General features: G+C 39.6%; 1 protein-coding gene across 8 annotated transcripts in view; it reads right to left on the bottom strand.

Annotated features, from left to right (window-relative positions):
- Nucleotides 1–23,657, bottom strand: part of sema5a (sema domain, seven thrombospondin repeats (type 1 and type 1-like), transmembrane domain (TM) and short cytoplasmic domain, (semaphorin) 5A) — a 397,269-nt gene that overhangs the window by 80,935 nt on the left and 292,677 nt on the right. For all 8 annotated transcript variants that reach the window (XR_015524511.1, XR_015524510.1, XR_015945703.1 and 5 more), the window contains 3 exon segments: nt 17,913–18,030; nt 9,333–9,514; nt 6,514–6,657 (listed from right to left, as the gene is read on the bottom strand). Coding sequence is in view for 4 of the 8 variants with exons in the window: in XM_087308760.1 (XP_087164886.1) it covers nt 6,514–6,657; nt 9,333–9,514; nt 17,913–18,030 (444 nt within the window). In the remaining 4 variants the exon portion in view is untranslated.

The following is a 23,657-nucleotide window of genomic DNA, read 5'->3' as shown; positions in this document are numbered from 1 at the left end:
CATAAATGCGCAGAGCGCGAACTGGACAAAGTAAAGAAAGGGCTGGGTCTGCCTCCTCCGGGGGCAGCGCTTGCAGGTTCACTACCTGATCTCTAAAGGGGGTGGTAGGAACCTTGGGCACATAACCGGGGCGGGGTCTCAGGATAACGTGAGAGTAATCCGGCCCGAATTCCAGGCACGAGTCACTGACCGAAAATGCCTCCAGGTCCCCGACCCTCTTGATGGAGGCCAACGCAACCAGCAGAGCTGTCTTCAGGGACAGAAATCTTAGAGATACTGATTCGAGTGGCTCAAAGGGATCGGATCGCAGACTCGTGAGAACGAGGGCGAGATCCCAAGAGGGCATGAGAGGGGGGCGAGATGGATTAATTCGCCTAGCACCCCTAAGGAACTGGATGACCAGGTTATGCTTTCCCACGGTGCCGCCAGCTACCGCGCTATGATAAGCGGAGATGGCGGCCACGTAAACCTTGAGAGTGGAGGGCGACAGCCTGCTGTCCAACTTCTCTTGAAGGAAAGAGAGCACAACACTAATCTGGCAATTTCGGGGGTCTTCTCTGCGAGAGACGCACCATTCAGTGAATAGACTCCACTTCAGGGCGTAGGCGCGCCTCGTGGAGGGGGCTCTAGCCTGAGTGATGGTATTAACCACCGCAGTCGGTAGGTTACCTAAGTCTTCCTCGCGTCTAGGGACCACACGTGGAGGTTCCAAAGATCGGGGCGAGGGTGCCAGATGGTGCCCTGTCCCTGAGAGAGTAGGTCCTCTCTCAAAGGGATCCGCCAGGGGAGGGCCGTCGCGAGGAGTGAGAGCTCTGATATCCAGGTCCGGTTGGGCCAAAGGGGCGCAACTAGCAGAACCTGTTCCTCGTCCTCCCTGACCTTGCACAGAAACTGCGCGAGCAGGCTCACTGGGGGAAACGCATACTTGCGCATGCCCCGAGGCCAGCTGTGGGCCAGTGCATCCATGCCGAGAGAGCCCTCGGTCAGGGAAAAAAACAACTGGCAGTGAGCGTTCTCGGGGGAAGCAAACAGATCGATCTGGGCCTCCCCGAATCGCGCCCATATCAGCTGAACAGACTCGGGGTGGAGTCTCCATTCTCCAGGGCGTAACAGCTGTCGTGAGAGCGCATCGGCTGCACGATTGAGCGTGCCTGGGACGTGAATGGCGCGCAGCGATTCAGCCGCGGGTGACTCCAGAGGAGCAGACGGCGGGCGAGCTGAGACATGCGGCGAGAGCGCATACCCCCCATGCGGTTGATATACGCCGCCGCCGCCGTACTGTCCGTCCTGACCAGCACGTGTTGCCGCTCCAGCACCGGTAAAAAGCGGTGGAGAGCGAGGAACACTGCCAACAGCTCTAGGCGATTGATATGCCAATGCAGCTGGGCACCCTTCCAGAGGCCCGCAGCCGCATGCCCGCGACACACGGCCCCCCAACCCGTGTTGGAAGCGTCTGTTGAAACAACAACATGGCTGGACGCCTGTCCTAGAGGCACACCGGCCTGTAGGAACGAGGGGTCGTTCCAAGGGCTGAGGGCGCGGCGACACAGCGCAGTAACCGAGACCCGGTGTGTGCCCGCGTGCCATGCGCGTCTGGGGACCCGATCGTGAAGCCAGTGCTGAAGTGGTCTCATATGGAGCAACCCGAGCGGCGTGACGGCGGCTGCGGATGCCATATGCCCCAGGAGCCTCTGAAAGAACTTCAGTGGGACCACTAGTTTGCTGTCGAGCTCCCTCAGACAGTTCAGCAACAGGCGAGCGCGTTCCTCGGAGAGGTGCGCTACCATGGTGATCGAGTCCAGCTCCATCCCGAGAAAAGAAATCCTCTGCACGGGGGCGAGTTTGCTCTTTTCTCGGTTGACCTGAAGCCCCAGTAGGCGGAGATGCCGAAGCACCTCGTCCCTGTGCATAATCAATTGCTCCCGCGAGTGGGCTAAAATCAGCCAGTCGTCGAGATAATTGAGCATGCGAATGCCCGCGAGCCGAAGGGGCGCTAGGGCACCCTCCGCGAGTTTGGTGAAGACCCGCGGAGACAGAGAGAGCCCGAAGGGGAGGACCTTGTACTGCCACGCTCGACCCTCGAACGCAAACCGCAGAAATTGGCGGTGGCGTGGAAGAATGGAGACATGGAAATACGCGTCCTTCAGGTCTATGGCTGCAAACCAATCCCGAGGACGAACGCATTGGAGAATGCGCCTCTGCGTGAGCATTCTGAACGGCAGCTTGTGCAGACAGCGGTTCAAAACGCGCAGATCTAGGATTGGCCGTGACCCACCGCTCTTTTTGGGTACGATGAAGTATGGGCTGTAAAACCCACTCTCCATCTCGGCTGGAGGAACCGGCTCGATTGCACCCTTCGCCAGGAGGGCAGCAATCTCCTCTCGCAAGACAGGGGCGGACAGGGGGTTGACCCTGGAGAAATACACGCCCGTAAACTTGGGGGGCCGTTTCGCGAACTGAATCGCGTAACCGAGTCTGATTGTACGTATGAGCCACCGCGAGGGGCTGGCCCGCGCTAACCAGGCAGGCAGAGCCCTCGCTAATGGAGTCATCGCTACAATCGCTGACGTACCAGCGGTGGGGCAGCGCGGAGTGGGTGTGCTGATCCGGGAAGCACGAGGGTCCCGCGGAAAAGCTGGAGGAGAGCGATTCGCTCTGGCTCCGCACCCTGACTCCGGAGAGGGGGCTGGAGGGCTGAGGGAAGGGAGACCGTCCCCCCAGCGCTCGTGAGCCACTGGCGAAGCACGTAGAGTCTGCGAGCCGGAAGGCAGCGCGTCCCGGACTGGCAGAACTCGTGCAGTCACATCCGGGGAAGGGAAAAAGTGCTCTTTTACTGATGTTTTGGTGGCACTGAAAAGTACCGTTGTTATCGGGGCCCCGCCCTCCAGCGGGGAAAGAGCAAGTTTCCTCTTCTCCGGATGGCCTGTCTCAGGGACGCTTCGCGGTCCGTTTACCGGACTTAACGGCGCCCTGGGCAGGAGGGGCTGCCTGCTTTCGAGGTGAACGCCGCGCCCGCTTGGCCGGAGGCGGGGGCGGGGCAGCACTCGTTGGCGGGCGCCCTCGGCGAGGAACAGCGGAGGTGGATGGCTCGGCGGGCGGAGCAGGCTTACGGCCACGCCGATAGATGACATTGCCCATCGCATCCGACTGCTCTTTCACCGCCTTGAATTCCTGGGTGAATTCACCGACGGTGTCGCCGAACAGGCCAGCCTGGGATATGGGCGAGTCAAGAAAGCGAACTTTGTCAACGTCGCGCATATCGGCCAGGTTTAGCCAGAGGTGGCGTTCCTGAACCACAAGTGTGGACATCGTCCTCCCCAGCGCACACGCGGCGGACTTAGTAGTCCGAAGAGCATAGTCGGTCGCGGTGCGCAGCTCATGTAATAAGCTTGGGTTGGACCCGCCCTCGTGCAGCTCGGCCAGCGCCTGCGCTTGGTAGCGCTGGTAGGTGGCCATCGCGTGCAAAGCAGAAGCAGCCTGGCCCGCAGCCTTATAAGCTCTGGCTCCGAGGGAGGCAGACAACCTACAGGCTTTGGACGGGAGGCGGGGCAAACCCCGCCACGTAGAGGCGCCGCGCGGACAAAGATTGACCGCGATAGCGCGCTCCACTGACGGGATCGCCTCATACCCCCTGGCAGCTCCGCCGTCAAGGGCGGTGAGGGCGGAGGCACTCGCAGCACGGGCAGAGAAAGGTGCCCTCCAGGACTGCGTGAGCCTACTGTGCACTTCCGGGAAGAAGGGGACGAGAGGCTTCGAAGGCTTCGCCTTCTGGTCCTCTACGTAGCACCCATCTAGTCGGTCCGGCCGCGGAGCTGGGGGATAAACCATCTCCAACCCCACGGCCGAAGCAGCCCGGGAAAGCACGGCTAACATGTCCGCTTCAGGATCCGATTTGACAGCGCTCACCTGCCCGGAGGGGGCGAGCGGGTCCGGATCTTCGTCGGACAGTGAAAGCCCACCCTCCGATGCCGCGGAGGACATCTGATCTCCGGTGTCAGCGAGTGTGAGAGCTACCATCTGGTTAGACGGATCACTCTCACCACCCGAAGCTTGGATGGAGCGCCGTGAGGAGCGAGAGGTCCGCGAGCCCGTGGGCGGCGGATTAGCTCCCGCTGAAACCCTCAGATCTGCCCGAGCGCCCGCTGCTTTTTTAGAACAGGAGGCAACTGGGGTGGCTCGCTCTCTTGCGAAAGTTAGCCGCGATCTTAGCTGTGCAACGGTCATGGCATCGCAATGACGACATGAACCGCCCGCGAGCACCGCATTAACATGCTGGACCCCCAAACATGCAATGCAGTGATCGTGTCCATCATCCGGAGACAGGAAACCCCCGCATCCAGAAACGCACAGTCGGAGCGCCATCCTGAAAAGGACGTGCTGCACGACTGTGTTGCTCTTTTAGGAAAGTTGCAACTATACGCACCGCTCTGGAGGACCGGACCCAAAGAACCGCAGGCAAGGGAGTAACCCAGCTCGACCGTCTGCCACCGCGAAGACCCACTCTGGACCGGGAGACACACTCGTTCGCTCTGAAGTGCTGATCAGCAAGAGGAACCCTCATCGACTCACTCAGAAAGGATCTGAAGCGAAAAGGATGGCGTCTGCTGGCTTCAGGTGTGCTTATATGCTGAGATGATTGCAGATGTCACACACCTGCGCAAGCTTACGCTGCCAATTAATTTCATTCATTGGCCCGTTCAATACTCTCCAGATAAGCGGCTTCTGATCCGAATCCTCCCATTCATGGCACTGAAGTTCCCCAACCGAAGGGGAACTGGGTATACCTAGTCATAGTTGAATAATAAGAGTTCAATATGAAATAGCCATACCGTGATGAGGGTTATGTGAACATTACAGTCGTGAGATAAATGTTGATATTGTGAGCAATAAAACATCAGCAGTTAAATATAATTTTCCAATTTAAGAATTACTTATATAACATTACACATTTATTAATATTTACACTCACCAGCCACTTTATCAGGTACACCTTACTAGTACAGGGTTGTACTAGTACTAGTACCACCACATCCTAAAGGTGATCTATTGGATTGCCATCTGGTGACTGTGAGACCATTTAAGTACAGTGAAGTCATTATCATGTTCAAGAAACCGGTCTGAAATGATTCGTGCTTTTTGACATGGCTCGTTATCCTGCTGAAGGTAACATAGAAACAGTGGTCCTGACTGAGCATCAATATGTAAACAGTCAGAAGTGCGAATGTGTTGGCCAAGGCTTTTACTATATTTATGTAGACAATAATCTTTTACATTTTAATGCTTTCCTTTTCCATATTTAAAGATTTGTGTATTTGTGTGCTGTGGTACATCTCTTTATGTGTAGTAAGCAACGTGCAGCAACATTTGAGTGCATACAATGAACAACCGTATAAGTTCAAAAAGTTCAAAATGAGATAACCACATGACATTAATTTTATGTGTGAATTTTGTATACAGAAACAGTTTAGGTATATTTTCGCATGACCAAGAGTCTGCATTTTAAACATTAAAACAGCTTCACACACACACAAAAAAGAAACCTGTGTATGTCTTCTAAAAAGAATAGAGAGGCCAATTGCTGTCATGTCTGCTTTGGACATTAAAAGGCAGATCCTCTGCAAAAAAAAAAGGAGAGCCGATATGAACAAATGGAAGGACAGAGTAAGAAAGGATTTGAGGGATGCTGGGAAAGTATAATTAAATTGAAAAGGTGAACAAAAACCAGGGTAAAGTCCACTGAAAGAGGTGCGAGGAAAAGCCTGGAAAATTTCTCTCTCTTTCTGAACGCTAAACAGCACAAAAACAGTTAACTTATCAAAATAAACCACATGCCATTTATAATAAAGCTGTATTAATGCATATTTCCGGCTGGTCCTGTGTAAACTATGGCAAGCTGAGTTTAATTGTTTATATATTTATTTATATCCAGATTGGAGGGCGGAGCGCGAGAATAGTTTGAAGTATTTACATGTGTAATAAACGGCAAGGACAATTGCAATAAAAGAGGTGATCGAATGTTTAAAGACTATGCCCTTCATGATAAAGATATATTTATTTATTTATAGTTAATAATTAATAATTGATTTTCTTGCCTGTACTGTAAGAAGGGGTATGTATTGTACATTGTTCATAATGTATTTTCTGTTTTTTTAAATAATAATAATAATAAACTTGAAATAAATGCTTACTATTAACCTGAACTTAGAAAAAAAAAATATGTTACTGTATTAAAACTAAGATAAAGGAATTAGATCTTTAGTGGTTTAAAGTAATATGATGCATTGGAGTTATACTGTTATTCCACACTAAGTGCACATATATCCTTCTTCCACATTTAAGAAATATAAACTACAATAACTTGTGATTTTTAATACTGACACTAAAAAAATAAATTTCCCTAGAATTGAGAAGCATTGTTGTTTCCTTAAGTAAAAAAAAATAAAAATAAATAAATTGCAATGGACCGACTGTTTAATAGGGCCCTGTGTGCTGTGTTTGTGACTGTATCTGTACCTCTCCTCCCGGTTCTGGCCCACACAGACGCGTCCTCCATGTCTGGGAGTGGGGTTACTGCAGGAACGCTGCCGAACCTGGAATCCAATCCCACAGCTGGTGCTGCATGGAGCCCAGGCAGTCCACGGTGTCCATGCCCCATTTCTGCAGACAGATACATAATAGCAGTAATCACTAATCAAACGCTGGCACAGCTGGCTGCTATAATCCAACCTTCAGTTTGTTAACTGAGGATCTCAGTTAAGACCATTCTAAGCTTGTTTATGTAATGCGGGATTGAAAAAAGGACACATAATTGGGTGAAATAATTTTGTCTTCAAATTTAGATCAGAATCCCACAGAGACCTGTGTTTCTTAGTTTCTCACAGAAAATTGACAAATTAACAAAAGGGAGTCACGTTGAGATAATCTGAAAAAAAAAATGTCAGGGAGAATTTGGGGATATGCAATTATAAGTTTCTAAAATGAGTTATGAGAACTCAAACTGTGATTGTGAGTTATAAAGTAAAATAACCCAGTATACATGAATATAAATGAGATATAAATCATGAAATATATTGTGACTGTACAGGTATTACTTCACAAAAGTCATATTTAACATGAGAGTTATGTGAACATTACAGTTGTGAGATAAATGTGGATATTTCCAATTTAAGAATTACTTAAATCATATTAGACATTTATTCATATTTACACTCGCCAGTCACTTTATTAGGTACACCTTAGTAGTAGTATTAGTTGGACCCACTTTTGCCTTCAGAACTGCCTTAAATACTAAAATTTATTTTTAGATTTTGGTCCATATTGACATGAAAGCATCATTAATTGCTGCTGATTTGTCAGCTACACATCCATGATGCGAATCTTCCATTCCACAACATTCCAAAAGTGCTCTATTGGATTGAAATCTGGTGACTGTGGAGGTCATTTAAGTACAGTGAACTCATTGTCATGTTCAAGAAACCAGTCTGAGATAATTTGTGCTTTATGACATGGCACATTATCCTGCTGGAAGTAGCCATCAGAAGATGTGTACACTGTGGTTAGAAAGGGATGGACATGGTCAGCAACAATACTCAGGTAGGCTTTAGCAATGACACAATGCTCAATTGGTACTAATGGGCCCAAAATGTGGCCAAAAATATCCGCAACACTATTACACCACCACCACCAGCCTGAACTGTTAATACAAGGCAGGATGGATCTATGCTTTCATGTTGTTGATGCTATATTCTGACCCTACCATCTGAATGTTGCAGCAAGAATTAAGACTCATCAGACTTGTCAACGTTTTTCTAATCTTCTATTGTCCAATTTGGTCAGCCTGTGCGAACTGTGGCCTCAGTTTCCTGTTCTTAGCTGACTGGAGTGGCACCTTTGCTGCTGACAGGATGTGGTCCTTTGCTGCTGTATCCCATCGGCCTCAAGGTTGGATGTGTTGTGCATTCAGAGATGCTCTTCTGCATACCATGGTTGTCATGTGTGGTTATTTGAGTTACTGTAGCCTTTCAATTAGATGGAGCCAATCTCTCCATTCTCCTCTGACCTCTGGCATCACCAAGGCATTTGCATCCACAGAACTGTCGCTCACTGGATATATATTTTTTTATCGGACCATTCTCTTTAAACCCTAAAGATGGTTGTGCGTGAAAATCCCAGTAGATCAGCAGTTTCTGAAATACTCAGATCATCTCGTCTGGCACCAACAATCATGCCACGTTCAAAGTCATTCAAATCACCTATCTTTCTTCATTTCGATGCTCTGTTTGAACTGCAGCAGATCGTCTTAACAATGTTTTCATGCCCAAATGTAATTGCTGCGATTGGCTGATTATAAATTTGCGTTAACAAGCAGTTAGACAGGTGTACCAAATAAAGTGGCTACTAAGTGTATATTGTATGAGAAATATCATATGTATTTCTACATATCAGTCTACAAATCAGTCTCTATTCTATATTTAGTGATTATTTATTGAAAAAAAACATTGCAAATGTAACAAAATTAAGTTGCAATTATGATTAAAAAAATGAGACTGTGGAATAAAATAAACAATCTTGTAAAAAATGTTCAGTATCTTTCAAAGACTGATCATTTCCCTTCATAAAATCTCAATGTTTCATCATGAGCCACAGGTATTTATTTAGTTTTTGCCTGTTTTTATCATTCTGTCTAACAAATTAACATAAAAATCTTCTTTAACGTTCTACTGAAGACAAAAAGCCACCTACACATTTGAAGGACTGATTGTGAGCAAATCAACAGCATTTGTTTCATCACTTCCCTATCCCTTTAAAGATAGGGAAGTGTACAGGTGTTTTCAGTTTTTTTACAGTTATGAATTGCATTTTGGTACCTTGATGCAGACTTTTTATATTGAGTTGTAGTTTAATAAAGTGAGTTTAGTAACAATATATATTATGTGAAATAATGTAGAAATAAGTCTGTAAAATAACAGATAAAGTACTGCAGATTATCACAAGGTTATACCGTAATTTAATTCAATTCAGTTCAAATCAGGTTTTTTTCACAGTATGTATCATTCCAAAGCAGCATTTTCAAAAAGTGGAGATTATTACTTCATAGTCAAAATCAGAAATGTTAAGGATTACTTTAGGAATTCATTTACAACACCAATACAGACAATAGATCACTTCAAACTATTATAAATGTCAATGAAAGTCACAACAACATCAACATTAACTTTTCTTGGAAGAAAAAATCAATTTAATGCAATTCAACTGCATAAAAAATATGGACAAATACTAGTTTACAGATATTATGTAGAGTTTGAGCATATTTTTTGTGGAGTTGTTTATACCTGGAGCAGTTTGCCACTTCAACACTGATTCCTTGGCAAGGCTGTCCGCCACATTGAGGACTTGGACTGTCACACGCTCGGGTTCGACACTGGCACGAACCAACACTGCCACCATCACTGTGACTACAAGTTTTCCACCCTGACCAGGCTCCATAATGACCATCTACAGTCACGTTTCTCACCTAAAAACACACAAGCACAGAGCAAAATAAGCAGAATATAAATTCAATGGCTGCAGCAGATAAGGTCACATTTGCCAGTTATTAAATGAAACCATTCTAAAATATAGCTTTTAGTTTATTAGAAATCGGTCCATGATCATGAACACGCTTTGCAACGAGAGCAAATTTTCATTTGAGGCATAATATGAGAATGCAGTAATGAATAGCTAATGTAATTTTGTTATTGCACTCTGGTTATTAACATCTGAGGTATATCAGATGCAGGACAACATATTTTGTGAACAATAGTAAAAGGTAATGTTGCCCTTTGCATAAAACACAATGTGTTCTGTGGGAAAGATTGTCGATGTATTATAAATAAAGAAGAATAAATGACCTTCTATGTGGAAAGAAATTGTTTGCGCTCTTTGTTGTACTGAGCGCAGAAGAGAATCACATTTCCAATGCGATGGAAAAGTAAAAACAAACCTCATTTTCGAAGGCCTTGCTTTTCTTTTAAATATAGATGGGGTTTCTGCCAATTTTAAGATAGGGATGATACTGTAAGTTAATGTTTTTTTTTTTTTTTCCGTCCAGAGAAAATAAATGTGGTTCTCTGTTTATTTTCCTACTGCATTGGCTTAGTGAATGAAGTGCATCTCCATCTAGTTTTACTGTGCTCCACTAGTGAAGTCATTTTCAACATGTCAGTCAAGCTCAGATACAATCAGTCACTGTAGATGAACAGGCAAACAAATATACAATATATAGTGTTCAAAAAAGTGTATCAAATGAGTAAGATGGCCTGTATGTGTTAGTGATATGCAGTAGATGATATGCAATAAAAGTGGTGTATGCTGATAGCAGCTCATTTAGACTAGCAAGCATTTTATAGACACAGCAGAGCTCACCATACAATAAACACACACTATAATGCTTAGAAAAAAATGTTTTATTGTTATTGTTGAAAGCTATGAGACTTTATTGCCTTTTAATGGGTCAGTTCATCCCCAAAAATGACAATACTGGCATTATTTATTTCCCCTTTTCTTGTTTCAAACCAGATTGTTTTTTTTTTTGTTTTTTTTGCTCATGTTGAACAGAAAGTCAATCGTTGTGTAGAAGTCATTCTTTAATATATCTTTCTCTGTGTTGAGGGGGATGAATTATTTCTTCAAGTCCATGACGTATTAGAGGATAATGGCATCGTTTACAATTATACATAGTATTATTATACACAGTATTACTTATGTTTTTGCATCAGAATATTATATATCAGATTTTGCACGCAATATTACATTTGGCAGCCTGAATATTAAATAATTACGGCATTATAATATGGCAGCCCTAAATGACCTGATATATTATTATCTCATATACTAAATTATCTAATATACTAAATTACCTGATGTATTAAAGAAATTGTTTAACCCTGAGCTAGGTGTTTTAATAAATATTTTTGTTTAAGCATTTTAGTACTGTATTTTTTTACTCTTTAAAATTATGATAATCAAAAGCAAAACAAAATGTTAAAGCCTCAAGTAAAAATACAAACTTGAATACAACCACCAAAATGATTTCAGAGTTTTATTTTGTGTTAAGAGAAAATGTTGTAATTTCCAAAGGTTTCAAAACCATTTAATAACCAAACCTTTTTCAGAATTAAATTTTTATAATGTTTTAAACCTCTGATAAATAAATTATGATTAATTATTATGCAAATGAACCGATAAACTCATCACAGTAGACACATCACAGCTCCAATAATAGCTAAATATGTAAAAAAGGTTTTCAGCACAGGTAAAGTTTTAAGCCATTTACTCACTCTGATTAGCGAGAGTTTAAATAAATGGTTTTCTAATTTTCTGAACTATATCAAAGACTATAGAATACACAAGACATGTCACACATATAGTTTTTAATGGGGAAAAGTGTACCGATAAATACTTATAAATGTTCCAAGTGCACTTCAAAATACATAATTTTTGTAATCTGCATAAAACCAAAGCAAGTTACAGTCAGTCCTGTCAAATGCACATCACCTGACAGCAGTTACTCAAACGGCCACAAATGTGTAAACAAAAAGTTTTTGTAATTTCTGGAGAAGATTCACCATCAAGATCAAGTTGTGGATTACTTCAGAAAACCAGCGCAATCTGGCGAAGCATTATCCAGAGGATGATAATGTGTGGAACAGCCATAAATGAGGTTGGTGACTCCTTCCTTTTGAGTGCGCATGCACATTAGCTTGGTCAAACTGAAATATGCCGATTTCTGTTTGATTCCGACATTTTGAAATAAAACCTATGAGATGGTTTTTGTTTAATTATATTGGTGGTTCCAAATATGTAATGTAATCCTAAGCTTGGCAAACAGTTTTGGAGAATTTGATGTTTCTCCATTCAGACAGAATGCCCGAGCATTTCAAAGACGGCCACCGAGTGAAATGACTTGCTTTAAAGGGACTTTGACTGTATGGTGTCAGCGATATCTCTTTAATTTTTAGATTTAGTAGCTATTTTGTATAAATTTGTATGATCACATTCGATTTGCTTATTGTTGGTTGCTACAGCTGCTTTTTAAAATCGAACATATTCGTACGACTGAATTTGTACAAATTAGCCACTAAACGGACAAAACCTAAAATAGTTACATTTCCTTGTGAGATCAGGCCGGGTGTGCTTACTTTGAGTTCTTTTCCTATTAGGTTTATTATCTTGTCTAGTAATGCACCCAAGATAATGAACCGAGCAAAATCTTTATTATCAAAGATACTAGGGCTGCACAATTTGGTGAAAAAAAATCTAATTGCAATTTATCTGATTAAAATTGTGATTTGCGGTTTAAAATGCAATTGACTACAGTTTCATAAAAGAGCTGCAGGTTTGATGTGGTGCTTTTAAAAGCACCAAAGAAAAACCAAGCATAAGCACAAAGTATGTTACACTATGCTACTGTTTATTTAAAGCCTTTTTTCCCCAATAAAGTTGTCAGTTGAGATGACAAATTAAGAAAATACCTACAGTATTTTAAATTCAATTAAATAAATCATATTAAAAATCTTATATAGAGATATATAAAACCTTACCATTGCATTTTTGATTACATGACATTCAGGGTGCACTGACAATGCTTACATACATGATTTTAGATTTTACTTCACAGCATAAGAATTCTTGTATTAAAATTTATAATTTATATATACATTTATATTTATATATTAATTGTAATACAATCTTGCTGTAACTGTTGTCTGCTTTATAAGTAATGTTAGTTGGATTGTTTTAATTTTGAGCTTGCCTCTTCGAAATAATTGCAATAATATGCTTTAGCGATTTGAAAAATTGCACCTTTTCAAATCATGATTTTGGTTAAATTTAATTAATCATGCAGGCCTAAAATATACATATAAAAACCAGATGATAACCAGAAAAGCAAAGCAAAGCAAAGCAAAACAAACCAATCAACCAACCAGCCAGCCAGCCAACCAACCATCCAGCCAACCAGCCAACCAACCAACCAACCAACCAAACAACCATAATAGCAGAAGAACTGTATTACAGTACACTGCATGCCCTCTTATGAAATAATGAATTTGTACACTAAAAAATATATTCAAACCTGCACTCTTCCTTAACATATTTGAAGCATGATTTTAATTATTGGCTCTGACAGCGAATGACACCTGAAACTAAATATGTGTACCCAATATGTATAAACAACATGTGTGAAACTAAATCAATATAAAATCTTGCATTCTAGTGACTCTGAGACCAAACCCTCCTACGCTTTTACACTTCGACGTGTGTGTTCAACAATTCCATGCTGTTCTTTCTTCAGGCAGTGTAGGAGGCAACTTGCTATTACACAAAATGTCATTTCTCAGCTACAGATACAAGGTCTCTTACCTAAAGACCCTGTGAGACACAACACCTGATATAGTTTATTATATATATGTGTGTGTGGATCGCCCTTTCAGAGATGTGGTATAACCTTTAGAACTTGAAACCACCAGAGCGTCCAAATATTTTCAGAGCGACTGTAAATGGGAGAGATGTGATAGATGGGACAAAGCATTCGGGGAGTGATCTACAGTCTGGGACGCCTCAGGCAGGGGCGCATGTCAGCACAAAAGAGAAAGGGAATATGAAGCCATGTTACCAGAGTATGACACTCTTAAACAGCATGGCTGGGGGAAATTCTGCTGCAATGTTTCCACATGTGCTACTTACAAATGGCTTTATACAGAGGACATCAAAATTACTGAAATGATTTCAAAACACTTGATTTTTTAAAATAATCTAATTCTTATAGTTAAGATTAAATCTAATTGTAGTTATAGCTATACAATGCTAGAAGAAGTAGATTACAAATAAGACACTTTAATTTAATCTATGGTCTGTTGAAATTCTTCATTCTGATTGGTTGGAAAACAGAAATTTCTTTTTGTATGATATTGGCATCGAATTCTAAACATATACTGAGGAGATGTGTAGCTTTTGACCAATTACTTTTCTGTATTGAAATTTTTTTACATGACTTTTTTCTTCATTTTGAGCATCATAAACTCGATGATGATGGATAAATAAGCCCAAGTGTCTTCTTTCTAAACATTTGTGAAGTTTATTTATAAACTAATTTCGAAAGGATCACATGCTTATGATTGCTTGCAGCTGGTCCTGCATTATCCAATTTATGATTCACCAATCAGGTGATTCCTAAGCCCCTATAAATACCCACTATAAATACCCTAAGTTCCATATAACAGCCTTTTTCGTTTTGAAGAATCCCCTCTTTCACCCCTACTACTCCTCCTTTTCTAGATGAGTGGCTTACTGTTAAAAAAAAATGCATGTGTCTTTTTTTATTTCTTTTTTTATTTTTGCAGACTATGCAGGGGGCACATAATGATGACGTGATAACATTTGATTGGCGTTGTTGTTCCTGGGTCATCATAAAAACTGTTGGTCTCAGGACAACTTGCACTTGGCAAAATCAGGAGGTGCTAGCTATCACACATTACTATGAGCTTCATAATGAGGGGAGATCTAAAAATTGGTCAAATATTGCACAGCATATATTAGTTTTAATAAGTGGTAGGCCATTATTGGTGTTAACATGCTGCATTAACGTGAGACTCTTATTGCGCGTTGGAAAAAATATCGCCGTTAATCTATTCTCAAAGTTGGTTTGGGAGCTGGGTCTATTCTACACAAGCTATGACTTTCACCTTGATATTTTAACGTGGATGTATACCTGAACGGTGAGCAGTCTGACAAAAAAGTGCCCTTCTGAATCAAATCAGCAGGATGCCTGACTTTAACTGCAGTTTGGCAATTTCACTTTGACTCATGAACATTTCATTCATGCCTTCATCACAAACTGGGGAATTGGACGTAAATAAGGAGTAAGGACTGGTGAGAGTGTTATGGAATTTAACTGGAAGGAGAAAAAAACTTCCACATTTCGCAATGTGTGTGTGTTTGTGTGTGTGTGTGTGTGTGCGGTCCTTTACTGACAGCCGTGTGTGTGGATCTTGTCGGAAAATATGGTGAAAAGTCCTACATGATGGCAATAGTTTGATTACAGTGTTTACTTTAATAATGCCACAAATAAATGCATACTCCACTTCTTAAATCCATTTCTGTTTAGTTCAGTTATGACTTTAGTCGGATTAAGGTGATCAAAAATCGCTGTTTGGAGCTTATGTAGACCCACAGTTCAAAATTCATGTTTAACTGAATAAACAGTTAGTAAACACAATAACATCTTATTGAACATAATTTATTTTCATGATCAATTATCATAGTAGAACAGTTTCTCAAGCAGTTTGCGATGCATTTTGGAAACAGGTGATGAGCTTCTGGTCTAATGCGCCACCTGGCTTGAGAAACCTGTTCTCAAAGACTTATTATTTGGGAAGCATGCATATTCCGAATGCCTTTGGCAGAATTCAAATGAGCCATTTTAATCTAGATCATCTAGATAAATCTAGATGATCTAGATTAAAAAAAGATCTATGCCCACTAAAGTTTTAATGTATCTAAAATTTGGAAAATGACCAAAGAAAAAAAAGGGTAATCAAAAGTTTGCCATTTTAAAGGGTTTAAAATGCTTTACATTGAATTGCTCCTACCTAGTGCATTTAAAATGCTTTTTACACGTGGCAAGCCATAGGTTATTCCTTAGATAAAATACAGTGATCACAATTAAAGAATAACAATTATTGCAGATGGATGAAAGATTGCTCAAATACCTGAGGTTACAAGTTAAAAACGAGAAGGAAAATCACAGGACTTTGTGTCACTTAATGTATTTTCTTTCTGCTCTGCTGTGATCTGGATCTGTTCTTCTTTAGATCAAGTTTCGTTAACACTTTTTTTGATGGTTCATTTGAGAGTTAGTAGACTGTCTGCTTAATGCTTAACAGCCATTTAACTGACCATAAGAAACTGTGCAAGTACATGTCAACTTACACTAACCCTAACCTAACAGTCTACTTATAATCTAATGAGAATTAGTTGGCATGCAGATATAAGGTAACTTAAATTTAACAAACAGACCATCAAAATAAGGTGTGACCCAAGTTTCTTAGCTCTTCAGTTTCTTAGCCAAAAAATATTGATATTTCAGTCAGGATTATATCAGGACTCTGGGTTGCCTATTAGCTCAGTGCTTTTACATTTATGGAATCCATTTTCTGTGTGACTGGTGCTTCTGGAATATGTGCATTTACACCACAATGTAGCAGTATAAGACGCCAACTATAAATAATTACTAAAACCATTTTTCATAATTAAAGTGCACTTTAGACTAGTTCTCTGCCCAATTCCAGTTGCAGTGTTGAACTGATTGACTAATTAGATTCTCCACATTATCCTGTGCTCTCATGCATTTTTATTTTATGGACAATTCATTTTTTTTTGACTTAATTTAGTTAGGGATATTGTACTGTATAGTTGCAGTATACTCATTGATTTGGCAAGACCAGGTTTTCTCACTATGACTAACATGGTCCATTGGGTCTTCATCTGGACAGCATGCTGTTAGAGGGTGGCTCACCATTTTGCAAATTCTGTGAAAACTGGAAATTGTGTCTGTCAGTTAGATAAGTTCTGTCAGATGATTATGGAAATCACCACCAGGGGCCAGATTAACACCAATAACTGCTATTTATCTGAAAATGTTCTCTGATTTTGATCAATGCTTTTTAAAAAAATATTATTTAATTTTTATCAAGTTAGATCAGTCTTGATAATAATTCATGTAAAAAAAAAAACAATTTACACACATAAACCAAATTCATGAGCAAAAAATTAAAATGTACATAATTATAATATACATTTCAGAAATGCAAAACAATATTTGCAAATGTATTACAGTGTGCAAAGATTTTAATATTTAAAATGTGTGACGGCAATTTGTGATGTTCAAATCATCTTTCATGTGTGAATCACCCTAGATTTGTGTATGTGTGTTTTTGAGACTTTCCCAGCAGTGCAATCCTCTCACATAGCTCACTTGTACCCTTTAGCCAATCAGATACAAGCTCACTGTTCAATCAATCACAACCTGCCGAGAGCACAGTAATTGATGTACTCCAGTATTCACACCTTTTGCACAATCTGACTTAATTTAGAATTTAGCGATGTAGGCGTCAATGTGTGCATCACTCTTTATTTCCATTCTCATTTAAAAAAAAAAAAATCAGAGCATGCAAAAGACATAATATATGAATAGAACGAATTCTTCGTTTGCATTGCTGTATAGAGGATAAAATGCTTAATTCTAAACTTAGTCGCATTGGGTTCAGTTATATGATTGTAAATGGTGTTTTGCATTTGTACAATATATTTTATGAATATGTATTGTTATATTATGCTTGTGAATTGTCTTTGTTAATATATAGATAATTATTCACGTGAATACATTTAGTTTTATGCATGAATTATTGAGACCAATCTTACTCCATATTTTGTACTGTACTTCAGAATATTTGTAACTCATGAAACCTGCTATTTTACGCCCGCTAGAATAACTTCAAATATGACTGATCATTAATATTAACATTTTGAAAACTGTGACTGTTCTCTAATTTTGATCACCGCTATACAGTATATTCTCCTTTTGTACAGAAAAAAAGAACATTTTGCTTCCATGCAAAAGAAACAATACATCAGACCTGCATTGCTTCTTCAACACTGTTCTAAAACTCTTCTAAGGGTGTTTGCAGTTATGAGCAAAAAAGTTAATCCTGCAAGACTGACGTTACGGTTGAAGCAGGCACATTTGTCACTGTTCTTCACCGACAGACTGGATCAGCATCTCAACTCTTGATATAAAAAAAAAAAAATCATAAAAAATTTGCTTTAGGGGTGAGATGCTGCATGAATGATTGAAGTGCATTGTGGGTACTCACAGGACAGCGTGTAATGCTCTGCTCCCATTGGCTCATGCTGACGCTCTCTTCCAGCGTGGTGCATTTCTTGAGCACCAGATCCCAGCCGCAGTATGGATCTCTGGCCCCCACACAGGCTCTGAGAGACAGAGAGAAAGAGCAGATGCTCACTATATGAGAGTTTATGGCAACATCAATCAACTGAGAAATGACAAAAGAAGAGCACAAGTGAGGAGGGCATGCAATATAATGAGAAATCCAAATCTTCTTTATGAAAACATGATGTAAGTTGTAAATTGACATTCTGTAAATTTTTTCAATTTAACTTTTCTACCAAGTCCAAAGACAACATGCGCTGACATTACATAGCCAAAATGACTTATGTAAATCTTTCAGACATGGTAAAATCTAAATATAGCATGGCAAATCCTATTGTTCATAATCACCGGCAGAAATCAAATCAAATGCATTTAATATGTTTTATTAAGTACATACATTATAAATGTTTTTTTTTTCTGTAAAATCTAAATTAGAATTGAAATTTATTAAACTTTATGGGTATATTAGTTTTTGTTGGGTTTTCTTTACAATCCATCCATCCATCCATTCATACATACATACATACATACATACATACATACATACATACATACATACATACATACATACATACATACATCCTTCTTTCCTTCCAGAATACCTATAAAATGTTATTGAAATCAAATTGCTTAGATTTCTAAAGTGAGCATAATGCAGATTGAGACACTGTCACAATATATTTCCACCAGAATAACTTTCAAAAATGTACAAAAAACAATGCTTGTGTTCAGAGTTCATGTCCATGGTGTGTTAATTTTCTCCATTGTATATTGATCACATTAAAAGCATCAATGAAATTCTTGTATTGTGACAACACTAGTACATAAATTCTACTGTATAGTTTATAAAAATAGTATAATTTATAATTTGTTCATTCATTAATTTTCCTGCGGCTTAGTTTCTATGTTAGAGGTTGCCACAGCAGAATTGTCATGATCACCAGCAATCAAACCACCAAAGGTCGCTGATACACTCACATTCACATGAACTACAAATCTGCTGGTAAATGGACTACAAGAACCAGTCATGCTCCACACACATAACCAGTTGCAGATCCTGACTGATTGCATACACACAGCTGATGCTGCTCAAGTACTGATTACACACACATATATACAGCTCACTTTGAAACCCTCATTGCTGAGTCTAGTTATCTTTTTTGAGTGACACTACAACGCACTACAACGTGTTTTCTATTGTCTGCCTTTGCCATGTTGATCCTTTGCCTTGCTTATTTGTTTAATTCTGTTTGCTGCCTGCCTCTGATCATCTGCCTGTTAATTTGACTTTGACTCTGGATTAATCTCATACATCTGTTTGCCCCTGTATTGACCACAGTTGTCAGTGTCATTCCCCTGGTTACATGAATGAACTGGCAACTATTTTAGCATATGTTTTGCACAGCAAACATGCCCTTCCAGCCATAATCCAGCATTAGGAAACACCTATACATACTCATTTACACACACTCATACACTAAGGACAATTTAGGTTCTCCAATTCACCTATGCCGCATGTCTTTGGACTGTGAGGGAAACCAGAGCACCTAGAGGAAACCTACATGAACACGGGGAGAACATGCAAACTCCACACTGAAATACCAACTGACCCAGCCGGGACTCAAACCAGCAACCATACAACCAGCAAATATAATATATTATAATAGAACAGAATAGAATAGAATATTTTCTATTTTCTAGTCCTCATTCATTCATTCACTTTATTTTTTCAGCTTATTCCCTTCATTAATCAGGGGTCGCTACAGCGGAATGAGCTGGCAACTTATACAGCACATGCTTTACGAAGCAGATGCCCTTCCAGCCACAACGTAAGACTGGGAAACACCCATACACTCTTACATTCACACACATACACTTTGACATTTTAGCTTACCCAATTTACCTATAGTGCATGTCTTTGGACCTGTGGGGAAAACCGAAGCAAACCGAAGAGAACATGGGAGATCATGCAAACTCCACACAGAAATGCCAACTGACCCAGCCGAGGCTCGAACCAGCGACCTTCTTGCTGTTCTATCGTGCTACCCACTTGGCCACCCTGACTTTTCAAGTGCTATTTTAAGTAAATAAACTGTAACAACAAGTTTGATCCAGAGTTTTTGTAGTTGTGTGTAGCACCTACAGCTCTGCACACATTGGTGAGGAAAGAAAATTGTAAACAAGAACATGGTAACAGATACTAAAGCAAAAAAAAAAGGAAGAAAAAAAAGTAAATACATTCTGAATAAAAGTCCAAAAGATGCTTTTTCTAGCGGTGTGCAGCACATGTAGTACATTTATAGAGCACATTTATAGTTAAATGAGCATCATAAAGGCATGCTATCAAAAACAGACCTTCAGGCTTTAGGAGGCAGCGAAGCAAAGAAAACGTTCCTGTAAACTACATTATGATACTAAGTGGAACAAAAACTTTAATAACTGTAATACTGCACCTCTGGGAAATAAATTGAATGATAAAACATATGATATGAACCCTTTAAACAGTTAAACACCTTAAAGAGCACACATGCGTCTTATTATAAATATTGCTTGCTATGGCATAACTTAATCTGGCAATATTTCCCCCGAGTCTTGGTAATAGCTTTCATCAGAAATAGAGAACATCCCTGAGACAAAAAAAGAAGCTTTTTTTAAAAAATCATTGAGGACTGATATACACATCTTCAAAGCAGACAAGAATTCAGTAATGTAAATTTTGGGGTTCGGTGATACAGCATTTTGAATGATAACAGTGTAAACCAAGCACTTTTAAAAGCCTGTCTGTCTATTAAATATAAATAGCATCCGCTCTCCTTTTTTGTGTCTGAAAGCAAAAGGTGTGAGTAATTGACCTCTCAAAACCTTTAAAATGCTTAACAGGGGGGAAAAAGCTCATCAGGCAAAACTCAGCTCATATTCACATAACTCAGCGCTTTTCATTGGAATGCAAATGGAGAGAGATGATGAACAGGCTGCCATCTCTCCTTATGAGCAGAGATTAGAGCAGTGCTCTTAATACGAAGGCCTGGAGGCACAATGTCAAACATGATGATTGTTCTTTGTTGCCCTCTAGCAGAGGATCTTTCTGACATTACGGTTATTCTGGTGCACTGAAACATTAAGTTGCAGGCATGTACTGTAAACACTAGTAAGATTAGTTATATCGTTTATCTTGCGAGAAATCAAAAACATGGTATAAATTAAAAGCTATTATGAAATGTAACTTCTGGTATAAAATGCAAGGGATTTGCAGTAAGACTACGAGTTACAGTAATGCATTAAAACACATTTACTAGGCATTCACATATGGAAATTTGGGAAAATTCTGATTACTCATTTTATTTGGAAGTAATTAACTGATTTGGGTTCCACACTATTGATTTGTGTAGGGCCAACAAGGAGGAATTAAGATGCACAGAAGGCACACAACATCATACGATGTTAATATTAGGTTCGATTTAGGTCATAAAGTCAGCAAACCAAAATTTAATGTCTATTCAGCGTCTAAGGACAACGGTATTTTGACATCCAATAACGACATCAAATGACGTTGATATTTGTTTGATTTTAGGTTGTGTTAGAAAGTGACCTAAATCCAACATCTGATAGATGTCATGGTGGTAACGTCCACACAAGGTCAAGGTGTAACATGATTAGACATTGATATTTGGTTGTTTTTAGGTTAGACATTGGACACTGACTTCAGCCTGACCTTGGGTTCTGACGTCAACCCAATTTTGATTTCCAAACAAAATCCAACATCCCCATAACAATGGGCTACGTTGGTTTACGACAACAATCTGACATCATGTGGACATCTTACGCCTGCAGGGTAACTTAGTTTTTACAAATTTTAAGTGACTTGAACATTAAATAATTAAGTTGTCCCCTTAAAAAACTGAAGAATTGCGTTGTTTCAGCTCATTTTTAAATATAGTTTAAACAAAGAGCAAATGCCATTTTTGAGTGCAGGTTAACAAATACTTATCTTTGTGAACCTTTCTGAACCTGAATACAAAGGCAAAATCAAATACAGTAGGTAAATAACATTCATTAAAAAAATGTAACTGCAGAAAACAAGGACTTTCTGGAAACTACTAGAGCTTTCACAAAATAATTTACAAATTGCAATTGTGAAGTCCTCTTTAATGCTCTTTTATCATTAACAGTCAACTTTATTAAATGAAACAAGTGTAGTTAACTCAAAATTGACTGAAAGTCAATTCTACTCATCTGAAAAGAGTTTGAAATTCAGTGTGGAAAGTAATGAGTTAAATAACTACTTCATTACTTTAACCTAAAGTTCACAGTAATCATATAGATTATTTTATTTTATTTATTAATTTTTCCTAAAATGGTATGTTGCAATGGGTTTTTCCTCAAACGGTTTGAGTTGCCTTAACTTACTGGGTTTTACAGTACTCAGTTGGTTTGAGTTCTTTTCATTTTTCGGGTTTTACTGTGCTCAAATTGCTACGTTTACTCAAATGGATTAAGTTCACAGTGCTCATTAGGAATCAATTTAACTTAAATTGTTTGTTGCAATCATTTTTTTTAAATGGTTTGAGTTATCTTAACTTTTTGGATTTTACAGTGTAGATGCAAAATTCAACAATGAATTCAAATGTACTGTGTTGCACACTTTTATTTTTAAAGTTCTGGTAAACAATAAAAAGTGCAATAACACTTTGCAATAAGAGTTTTTATTCAACTTTATCAACCTTTATTAACTAATAGCTGAAGATATCATGTTTATTTTAACTTAAACATTTCTGTAAACAAATTATATATAAAACCAAAGCTACTGCCGGGGTATTTAATGATAATTCAGTGATCATTAATCAGTGGTTTTCAGTTCCTGTCCTTGCACAACACTGTTCTCAAACAACCAGCTCCATAGATGAGAGCTTAATGCTAAACTATGTTCAGAAATACAGGGTCCCTACAGTGTACACTACTCCTTACAGAGCATGGGAAATCTAAATGACTTCAGAAAGTGATAAATGCCACTGCCTGCAGCATATGTATGGTTCATATCAAAAGCAACTTTATATAGATTACAAACAAAGTCATCGCAAAAATTAAATGGAATGTGCCACACAGTTGATGAACGCACAGAATTTGCCTCAAGTATATCTTTCGTGTAAGTTCTAAGAGAAAATTTAGCTTTAAAAACATCCTGCAAGTAAGCTAGAGTGAGTAATGTTCCGAGTTGATGTGAACCCAGCAATAGGCTCATTATAGATGTTCTCATTTGTTAAGACGCAAGATGACATCCGTCCCAATCCAGTACAGTATAAAATTCCACATTTCCTGTGACTCATTGTTTGTCTGTGTGTATTCAGAGCCAGTGAGCAATGGACTTTTAATATAATACAAATGATAATAAAAACTGCATTAACAGGCGATAAAATACTTGTTGTTTTAATTAATTAAAACATTATCTAATAAGCTTTTTAATTGCAAATCAGGCTGAATATTTACATAGTGCAAAATAAGTAGTAAAATATTATGTACGATCATAAAAGCAAAGACAAAAATATATTTAAAAAATTATATTTTAAAACTGTTATGTTGAAAATAGTCACTTTACAATAAGGTCACAAAAGATAATGTTAATGTATTTACTAACATGCACTAAGTATGAACCATACACGTAGAGCATTTA

This window comes from Danio rerio, chromosome 24 (assembly GCF_052040795.2).
Source record: "Danio rerio strain M-AB ecotype USA chromosome 24, GRCz13ab, whole genome shotgun sequence".
In the NCBI taxonomy this organism is placed as follows: domain Eukaryota; kingdom Metazoa; phylum Chordata; class Actinopteri; order Cypriniformes; family Danionidae; genus Danio; species Danio rerio.
This window is presented reverse-complemented; position numbering and strand designations above follow the sequence as displayed.